The sequence below is a fragment of the Pygoscelis adeliae genome, unplaced genomic scaffold (assembly GCF_000699105.1).
Source record: "Pygoscelis adeliae isolate BGI_AS28 unplaced genomic scaffold, ASM69910v1 Scaffold124, whole genome shotgun sequence".
NCBI lineage: Eukaryota > Metazoa > Chordata > Aves > Sphenisciformes > Spheniscidae > Pygoscelis > Pygoscelis adeliae.
Genome location: NW_008824791.1, coordinates 922,374 through 933,192, shown reverse-complemented (window position 1 = coordinate 933,192; position 10,819 = coordinate 922,374). Strand labels below are relative to the sequence as shown.

The following is a 10,819-nucleotide window of genomic DNA, read 5'->3' as shown; positions in this document are numbered from 1 at the left end:
AAACATTTCAGCATCTCCCACCCTACCCATTCCCAGTCCAGGGCTCCAGTCCACCCGTGGAAGGGCAGAGCAATTCACTGAACAGAGCACAGCTGTGGTCCAAACTTCGGGTCTGCATGCATGCGTGCATTTAAACAGGAAGAGCAGCGGTGATGGCCAGGGGATGCCACGAGCGCTTTGGTGAGCGCTGATCTCTCCGACCCTCAGCCCGGCGGCGGGCGGTAGTGCCGTGCAGCCTGCTGTGTCGGCCAGCCTCCCTGCCGCAGCCTGCCTGCTGCCGCTGTACCGCACAGACCTGCCTTCCCTCTTCCTTGTGGGCAGGCACGAGCCCACGCTGCAGGGACACTCTTGAACTTTGCTCCCCTGGTAACTCTGGCTTGCATGTTGAGATAGAATAGAAATATATTTTATTTGTTTTTTATCTTGAGGGGAGGGAGAATATCTAGCAGAACCAGACTGTTAGATTATTTGGCAGTGGGGACTTTCTGGTGACTGTAACTTCCTTTATATCTGGCACCTGAGCACAGAGTGACAGTGCCAGCATGCAGCCTGTGACACAGGGACGTGAAGAAAGGCAGAGCCCAGAGTGGTGCCCAGGAGATCCAGCAGCAGAAGCAGCTCATCTCCACTCTCCACCAGAGCGAAGCAGCTGGGGAGTCAGGTATCACAGTGTGACACAGACTGCACAAGCCCTCAAGGGTCTGGATAGTGCGGGAAGGATAAAGAAAGGGCAAAGGAAGTAAATCTATAGCTTCCCCAGGAAGAAAACCGCACAGGAGACTTTGCTGGGACAAGCTACCATGCAAATGTGCCGTGCAGCGTATGAGAAGTACGAAGATGAGTAGTTGCCCCAGGAGCTCAGTCTGCAAACAGCCTCTGCCTGTTCTCACAGTCACATGTTCCAGCTGCTTATTTTCCCCCCATCTTTGATTCCCATCTCCATTAACAGCCTTTTGGCTACAGTCCTCTGTGTTTGTCAGTCCTATGTAGGCCTGTTGCTCTGCGGGCTTTTTGCAGTATCTACAAGTTGAATCCATCGGGATTCACGTCATTTTGATGTAGTTGCGAGCTGTACTTCATTAATGACTAGCACCCTTCTCCATCCCACTCGTAGGCAGGATTAAGGTCTTTCCCCTTCTTTGGAGTGGAAGTGGTTCATTGCGAAAGATGTGGTTACCTTAAAATACAAATCTGCAACAGGTATGTTGCAAACTGAATTTTTTAGTGCTCTCTAGCAAGCAGTCATCAGTAGCACAGCTTGCTACATCATGCAGTTGCTGAAAAAAGCCACAACAATGCTGATATGAAGAAGAGCTGCCCACGTTTAACATGTAGACAGCAATAATGGCATTGAACATGCTAGTATCAATCAAGGGCACTAGCAAGAGAAAAGGAGCAATGCTTGATTAGCACTATTACTATATTAAAGAAGAGACAGAGAAAAATCACATGAAGAACAGAAGCATGGGAGGGTTTCACACGGTTACCAGCACTGTTCATACCTCACTGCTCTCTGCTTGATCCAGCCCCTTTGCCCTGTGAAGTGCAGGAAAATCCCCAAAGGGGAGACTGCCGCAGCACACCCCTGTACAGCAGGTAAAGCGGCAGCAACTTGACACAATTATCCAGCATGTACTGTTTAAACACACCCATCCTCTATGGGACATGCAGAGGTGCTGGCTCTAATTTTGCCTCAACAAGTTCAACAGGGCCGGAAGGTACCACTGGATCGCCCCTGAGCTGTGACTCTGGGGTAACATCACCAAAATGCTTGGAGCCACTGCCATGCAGGGGCCATCAGGGAGTGAGGCGGCAGCTTGGGTTAAACATCCCTGCATATGAGGCTTGCACAGGACCCAGAGTTTGATTGTCCAGAGTTGCCAGCCTGCTTCAGAGGGAGGCCACTGCTGCAGCTGCTGAGGAGCCGTGCCCTGTCCCCGACCCCATGGAGACAAGGCTCCTTCTGCTGCAGAACCAATGTGATCCGGCATGAGGACCAATGTCTCTCCTGCCACTGGTCTGGCCTCACGATGCAGGCCAAAGAGGCACTGGGAGCGCTGTGCCCATGGATGCTGCTGCCCCAGTGCTCTGCTGCCCTCTGCTACCCCTTACGTCACCTGTGCCCACCTTGCTTCTAACCCTTGAACACGTGCTGCATCTACAGCCCTGGACACAATCAGGGTGAGCACGCTGGCCTTGCAGCTCTGAACTGAAACCGTGCCAGGTTTGTTGCATTTACTTTAATTCTTCTTGGTTTGTTAACAGAAGCCTGGGTCAGGAAGAGGTTTCTGGGATCATCAAATCCAGTCCCCCATGTGCACAACAACAAGCTTGCCCAGCTTGCCCAACATCCCCGCCCAGCTCCATCTTCATGGCAGTTTGGACTTTTGCCCTCACTGCTGGCATTAAACAGCTGTTCCCAAAGTTGCCACACTAATGGTTGCCACCGTTGTTTAATTTGTAGTCAAATCCATTCACATCCTATTTAAACCCATTTGTTCCTTTGCCAGGATAATTTAAATATCCTCCCTGGAGTTCACAGTCTCCCCTGAGGCTTACTTACCAAGAGCAGTCATGCTGCTTTCCAGCTTCCTTTTGGATGACAGAAGCAGCCAAGTCTCCGTTCCTGTGATCATCCTAAGCAATCCCTCACTTTGCTCCAGTTTGTTTTTGATGGTGGGGACACACATCCTTCCATTGATCTAACACCCAGCACACCCTGAAGATGCCAGCCCTCAGCCTCGACCAGACAGGGGTGTTTTCTTTTTCATGTCCCCAGTGCTGCACGCCCATAGCAGCAGCACAGTGTGGTTTGGAGATCCAGCATCCTCAGCCCCACCATATGCTGAGCCGCTCCCCAGTCTTTTCTGCATCATGTTTCTCTGAAACAAAAATGTGGAAACTGCCCACCTCACCACCTTTTTTCCTTGCTATCTAATTTCATATTCCTCCAAACAAATAAGGTTTCCTAGTCTGCTGCTGGTTATCCAGCTAAAGAGTGCCTGGTAAATAGGAAACTGTGTAGACAGAGACATTCAGTGGAACCATTGCAAACCCCAAACGAGTCACCATCACTGACCAAGAAATGGCCATCTATCCTGATATTCCACCCCCCGTCACCCCTGTTACAAAAACCCAACATCTTATTTGTAATCACTTACCTTCTGCCTTGACAATAAGTTGAATTTTTGCAGCCTTTGTCCCATGTGGGTAAGTAGCAAAACTGCACTCGTACTGCCCGCTAAGGGAGACGGTAACGTTTTTCAGATACAGAGCCCACCGATTGCACTCAGATGTGACGTTTGGACTGGGGGAACACAAAGCCTCTGTAGCATCCCAGTTGCAGCACTTCCTTGTGCTGAAGGACACCGAAAAGTTGTGAGAAGCCTCAGGAAATGTGAAGTAATGGGTGCCATAAATGGGGTGATAAACAGCTATTCTGGTAAGCTGGGTGTCATCAGTCTTGGACCACTGTGTCTGTATTATGTAGGTGGTGTGTGATTTTGGGAAGCTGCACACCAGGGTCACGTTAGTACCCGGCAAAGCGTGGACCACTTCTGTTTGTGTAATGACGTCTTCAGGCTGGCCTTAAAAACAAATGGGACCTTTTTCAGTGCAAGTAATGGCTAAACAAAGTTTTATCCTAAGCCGTCTTTGACATGCTTTGGTGCCTTAGCCACAGACAACCACAAAGACCCTACAACTGTGACAACAGGCTTTCCAGCAAGGAGTTTTACAGCTGATCTCTACCAGTACAAACTGCTGAGAGACAACCAGGAGAGCAAATGCACACTTGTCTTGAAGAGGGCGGGGAGCTCCTGTCACGCTCGCAGGAGAGAAATGGGAACTCAGAGGGCCTCTGTGAAAATGGAAATCTTGCAAGTGTTATAAATAAAGCAGAAGCTGGGCCCACTTATTCCCCAGCTCTTTTTGCAAGAACGAATGAGTTATCCCTGCTGGCTAATTCTGCCCCACACTGTTTCCCCTGCCCACTGCCTTTGCCTTTGCTGCTTCAACAGAGAAAGCTGTTCTTTTACCTCCATATTATTAAACAGCTTCTGCATGGCCTAAACAAGTGTCTGTTTCAGTGTCAGAGCGAGCTGCCCCAGTAGGTATGGTTTCTTCCTCAATTAATTTCATAAAGCATGGTAGCAGTCCTTAGTGTGCCATATAAAGGAGTAACGGATCGGTGAAATGAAGGGGCTTTCAATGTGAGCCTGTACTACTTGGTTTTGCTGCTGCTGTAGTAAAATTGATTTATCTCCCTTTCTCCCTCCTATGAACAAGAGGCTCACAGTCCCCAAACCTCTGTATGCAGGGCACTGACAAACTCAAGGAGATGAAGAATTTATGGATGGGGGAGTCGTAGTGAGACAAGTAATCAATCACACCCACAGAGCCACGCACAAAAAGGCCCTGTTTCAAAAGGACATGCAGGTCCCCAGAAAAAAAAAAAAAGAGTTTGTACAGATGTTCTTAGGTACGGACTTGTCGCCCCCATCTCCATTGAATTTTATCCTCCCTGTGTATCAAAACATCACTGTAAATTTGCTTTGGGAGCTTGCCCCACAGTTCCACCAGCCACACCGCTGACTCCCCACAGCAGCAAGTGCCCACTGCTCACGTTCTTTACTTGAAAAAAATGGGTACCAATTTCTTTGCTTTGACATCTGCTCTGCTGTGTGGTACAGGGGTCCGAGGCACCTGAGCCAGGGGATGCCCTGCCAAGGGCCAGGCAGCCTTGATGGTACCCGCAGGGGGGATGGCGTGCCCTGGGCTCTGCCAGCTTAGCTGGGAGCAAGACAGGGACCTGGTGCACCCACAGCTCCGGTTTGACAGGGAAGAAGAAGAAGGGCAGAGTCCCACATCGCCGCAGAGCTGGCTGAGATTTGGTACCTAACCACTGAATTGTGACATGAACACATAGAGACTAGGTGCATGGAGAACAAAGCTACTGAATGGCCATGGCCAACATTAATCTTTGTTTTTTTATTGCTCTGCATGCTCTGTTCATCTTTTAATTGACTTCCAAGAGACGGAATGATGTAAAAGGGTAAATAAAAATAAGCCTGAGTGACAAGTGCTGTGAGAAAAATTACTGAAAACTATTTTTGTCAGTCCAAGGAGCTTATTATAGCAAATGCTCACTGGTTTCACTGCAAGTTTTGCATCAGTAAAAGTTAAGTAAAAAGTGATTAACAATCTTGTGATCAGACTAGCAGGCAAGGGACACCTAGCAAGTTCTCTCTTATATTCATACTGATGCTGTATTAGGTCAAAAGACCATGTAAAGAATGCCTACCAAGAATTACTTGAATATTTTATATTAAGATGAAAAAGTTACATATGTAGAAATCACATTTTAATTTGTGTTGTTTGTTAGTAGCCTAGCACTTCAGGTTATTTTAACTGAAATCCTTTCATGCAAAAGTGTTCTTTTTGTTAGCATCTCAATATAATTAGTCTCATTTTATGCCAACTTTATTTTTCCAAATCAAATGCTGTCCATTAGCCCATACTTGTGGTCCATTTGAAACTTAATAGAGTAACTCCCAGACATTTAGATGTCTGACCTCCACAAATGGCATGATGGTGTCCACTTTCACCTTTGAGTGACTTCAGTGAGGATTTCATCCTCGGGGAAAAAAAACCAACAGTCCTATTTTTCCCTAAATAGTATTGCTTTCCTGCATGTGCATGTCTTGAGGCTTCTAGTTCTTTCTTTGCATTTGAGAACTTTTCTTTTCTGTGAATACACATATGAAATATTTTCCTTTCTTTTAAAATCCAGTTTGCGGCAGTGATGTAAAAAATAGGAACAGCCTATGCCAGATTTTGAGATGCATCTTACCATGCCAGTCAAATACATGAACTTTTTCCTTTCTTAACTGGAAAAAAGTGTATCCTACAAAATTCTTCTTGCTAGCTGTAATAAATACTCCTGTATTCAGCATGATCAGTCTGTTGAGGGGGTGGGGGTGGAGGGGGTTGTGAGCATCAGGCTTTTGCTTGGTTTTCCCTGGATCATTTTTGGTTTAAACTCCCTTTGATGGGGATGCAGTTCTCCTTACTCAGCTTTTCTGGAAGTTTTACTCCCAATGACAAACTTGTTTCTCAAGCCTTTAACACAGCATGTAGGGCTGGGTGGGGAAGAGGAAGGAAAGAATCCATTTAAGGGATTGCAGCTGTACAATTTATCCTTACCTTTAAGTGTTTCAACTCTTCCTCTCTCTGCATACATAGGTATGTGTGTGTGCGAGAGAGAGATAGGTATTTTTTATTTGCTCTTTGGAAGCAGTTTTCCTTTTTGCCCATTGGAGACGAGCACATGTTGCCCTAAATAGAAGTGAGCTCATCTCAGTGATTATTCTGGTGAAAACAGGTTAGGCATTTTGAATAAACTAATCTGCTAGACAGCACAAGCCATTTACTCCTTACTAGCTGCACATTATAACTAGGGTTATTAGAAAGTTGTCAGGAAACTGAAAATCATTACCAGTAGCTACAGCTTGCCCTAATGAGACACACCAACCTCCCTCTGCACATGCCACCCTGCCCCTCGCCACCCTCCATCATAAGCTGAGTCAAGGCGTCCCACTGACACGCTTACCTGCAACGCTGGGCACCAAGAGCAAACAAAAGAGGGAGAAGAGCCACCTTTTTTCCATCTTTGCTTGATGAAGTTTTGGTAAATACGTAACTCTCTTGGCCTGCTCCTGGCAGGGTCTCGGAAAAGGAAGTCGAAATGGTCTGCTCTGTGCAGACAGGCAGATGTGCAACACAGTCACACTCATCATTTTAGCATGACTTCAAAGAAATGCTTCATTAAATTCAAAAGCCTCAGTTTCCTGCCAGAGCGGTAAAATTAGTACATCTTGTGAAACCTTTATGTTGAAAACACTACCTATGCTGCAAGCCGACGTTCAAGACTATTCTTTTTGTTTTTTCCTTTGCCTTTTCAGATAAGCTCAGAGTAAGCAGTTTACTGGGTTAAAGTCTCTTAAAAACTTGTCAGGTGTTTAAAGTTGAATATCTGGTACATAGCATACAAAAAAGCTGACTTTTTCCCCCCCTGCTTCATTTCCTTCACATGTTATTCCAAAATAGCTCAAATATACTATTTCCAGACTCTCTACACTCACTATCTTTTAAGAAAACAGCAGCATAACAGAACCAATCCCCCTAAATTAAAATAGAGTTAATTGAGAGTTTTCCAGATTAGCTTTTAAATTTTTTTTTCTGAGAAGGAGACGATTCATTATTTTCTGCAGAATGAAGAATTACAACATCATACGTGACAACATCACTTGGTGTGGTTAACCCCCGTACCTCACTGTTCAGCGGGCAGCTTTGGTGTTGGTGTGTGGCTCCAGCTAGTCCCATGACCTGTCTTTATTGCAGGTCACCTGTAAATCCTTCTGAACTGTCCTCGAAGCATACTGCATTTCCATAAACTAGGCATACACCTGTCAGTGAAGCATCTCATTGCAGACAGGTCTTATGCAAATTGGACCTGCTGCTGGCAGCTTTTCAGAAAGACAACAGATCTGAGTTCTTGCTTATCACACTCCTTTCCCCAAAACTAAAAGAGCAGGGCAGGACACCTCACGTACACAACATGAGCGTACGTTATCTGCTGGCTCTTCCTGAGATGGGATGGGTGTTTGGAAGCGCATCTGGGCAGGAGTCTGGTTGCCCCTGATAGGTCCCTCCCTGGGGGCCTGAGGACAACCCACCCTTTGACTCCAGGGAGAGCCGATTACAGCCCATCCACCAGAGCAGAGAAAGCGAGTGGCCTGGATGCACAGTCCCTTAAATGGACACCTCTCTCCACCAGCAGTGGTCTCCCTCGGGTGGCTGGTCTATCTTTGGGTGATGCAGGTCCTGACATTTCTCCCCTGAAAGCATTTCTAGGGGGCCTGGGTGCCTTTGTCGGCCCCTTTCTTTTATGGCACCCCCTCTGCTGCTCAGGCAAAGCCTACGGAAACTGCCAGCCACTGCCTGCAATTTTCTTCCCAACTGTTTTCCATTTCCTCCGTAACTATTGACTTTTGCTGACTGTGGAGCTCCCCATGGCTCTAGCTAAGGCACAGAGTTCAAGGTAAAAAAGAAAGACCTCACTGGTCATTTCCATATTTTATGCACTACCAGATGCAAACAACATCTATATCACTTCCCTAATTCGTGCGCGTGCAGTCTTTTGGTAGCACATTTAAGCAGGCGAACGTCTCCAGCTGGAACAGCTGATAGTGCTGGCCAGGCCAGGCCTGGCCAGGCCAGGAGGTCAGGCCTCCAGACATGTCTTGGAGGATAAATGCTGCTGCGCGGTTCCTTTTTTGTTTGCCTTGCTCCCCTACCTGAGGAAACACACTAAAAGCAGTTGTGGTAAATGCACTGGATGCCCGGGTTACTGCTAAGGGAATACTCTCTGGGCATGAAATATCCGCTTGTCACTCAGAAGCCTGACAGAGAAGTATCTGTCTCGGAGGATCAAGAAGTCCTGAAGTTGAGGTTTCACAGAATATTCAAGCCATTGTAATTGACAGCCACAGAAGGGAGTAAAAATATTAAAGGTATATGTTCTGGTTTCCAGTTCAGAGCAGAGACCACAAAGAACCTGGAGATTATCTGCAGACTAAGTCCAAGAAAGTTGGACTTCCATCTAGAATTTGGGCTTTCATTCATGAGTGCAGTTACATTAGCTTCTTCTCCTGATCAGTTCATGCAAGTACCATGAGAGAATGTATTTTGTGTAACATGGGAAAAAAAATATTTCAAATGAGCCTTTTTATTGATCTGAAACACACATCACAATTCAACAAGACAGCCCAAGTGCCGTGTGGTATATTCAGTAGCCACAGAAATCCATGAGCAGCTTGTTTGAGTTACTAGATCGCTATGTCTTGCCCTTAGAATTTGTTTCCCCCCAAAAATAACATCCTAAAAATATATTGCTGCCATATCGCATTCTGTTGGCTGAGTGCAGCCACCCAGCATTGTTGCTGAGCTTAGTGATGAAAGACAGACAAGAAAGAAACCTCCCAGCTCGATGGATTTTTGTTCAATTCAGAGCTGTGTTTTGCCCCAGTTCCTGTCTTAAGCCCAAAATCTGAAATAGCCATTCACCCTGCTGCTGACATTGATGTGCGTGAACAGCTAAGGCCTGCCTATGCATATGACATCAAAAAATACTTCTGAGACACACCACTTATCTCAGCCTACCGGCAGGGAGCCGTCTCTTCCCTGGAGCAGGCCACGAGGTCCCGCTCACAGCAATGCAAATTATTATGAGAGTTTCCTCCCCCCCACCCCTTTCCTGAAGAGTTACTCACAGGAAGCTTGGCAGGCGCCACGGTGGGATGTTACACACCAGACTATGGATGGTGGGGATGAGAGAAGGTACTGACACATGCCCAGGGGCAGTGGACCTCATTGGTAGCTGGAGGGAGGACATATCTGTAATGGGCTTTTCCTTGGTGGGGCAGTTGCAGGGATGTTTTTCTCAGAGTCGGGATGCACAGGTTTTTCCATCGCGCTACACGTGCCTTTCCGTAGGGACCCAGAAACCACTGCAAGGCTGGGGAGTTTTAAAGGAAAAGAAGCTCTGCCCAGGCAAGAGACACACGTTGTCAGCGGATACGTGAACTGCAACATTCTCTTTTGGGCTGGAAAAGCAGTTGGCCTGACTGGTCCTCGTGGAGGGGGCCCTGGCAGTACAGTGTAGCGCGGGGCTCTGCCCGTTGATCAAGGATGCCTCTGCTGCCTCATGTGACATTAATTTTTTTCACCTTGGGTGGGAGTGGGGGGTGGCAGTGGGGGGGTCCTCTAATTATTTTCTGCACATCCGTTCACCACTGGAAGAGGCATTTTGAGTCCTACAAATGACTCTTTCCATGGCAATCACCCCTATTATGCATCATGCTCACAAAACCCTCAACTGCAATACAATTCTTCTATCTCAGTTACAGTAAGCTGCACCTAAGGAATAAGCAGAGCTGCAGTCAGCCCCACAGAAGAAAGAAATCTTGAACTCCAGAGACAAATTCAATTATTCACAAAGAGAGCCTTTTCAGAAATGCTAGTGCGTGAGCTCCTGCCAGAGGCGAGGATGATTATCCTTGCAGACTGGTGTCCTCTAAATATTGCTTAAAGAAAGAGCTCCTCCTCAGTGAAAAAGAGATGGAGACTTTGAAGCAGGAATTTCATTAAAGAGTAAACTAACCTTTCAGGTTTGCTTGGCGCTTGGCACAGGAACTGCTACTTTGTCATTGTGTTTTTGTTTTGAACTTCTTTGAAAACTGTACTAATGACTGTAGCTGGCAAGCAACTTTGACCGCGGCACCTCACGGAGGGCGGACAAGTGGGTGGCACAGGCTAGTGGGGCGGTGTGGCAGGGGACAGGGCACTGAGGTGGCGGTGGGATCCCCCACCAGGCTTTTTCAGTGACCCCCTGTTTCCTCCATCTCCCCATCCTTAGCTCTTGCGCCTCTCTCCTGCTTGCAGGACCATCTCTTCTGCGTGGGGAGGGGAGGGGAAGGGGGTTTCTCACTCTGCTTCCTTCTCCTCCTCTCTGATGGCTACACACGCATGTCTGCATGCTGTGTTTGACATAACACAGCCCCAGTTTCAGCCAGGGTATTTAAGCAGCATGGCAAGGCACACACGCTTCCCTCTCAACAGCAATTTTTCCAGCTGAAAGATGTTTAAAGGTCTGAAAGGTCTTTTCATCTCTTCTCCCTCACTGACAGATTGGAGTACGCTCAGACCCAGCCGACTCCCTGCTTCAGCCTGGCCTGCCCTGGCGCCGGGGCTGCTCCAT

The 10,819-nt window shown here is 47.3% G+C and overlaps 1 protein-coding gene across 1 annotated transcript in view; it reads right to left on the bottom strand.

Annotated features, from left to right (window-relative positions):
* The window catches only part of CD96 (CD96 molecule), a 36,529-nt gene that overhangs the window by 21,615 nt on the left and 4,095 nt on the right, over positions 1 to 10,819 (bottom strand). Inside the window, exon 2 of the mRNA XM_009323927.1 lies at positions 3,162 to 3,587. Coding sequence (XP_009322202.1) covers positions 3,162 to 3,587 — 426 coding nt within the window. The remainder of the gene's footprint in view (positions 1 to 3,161; positions 3,588 to 10,819) is intronic.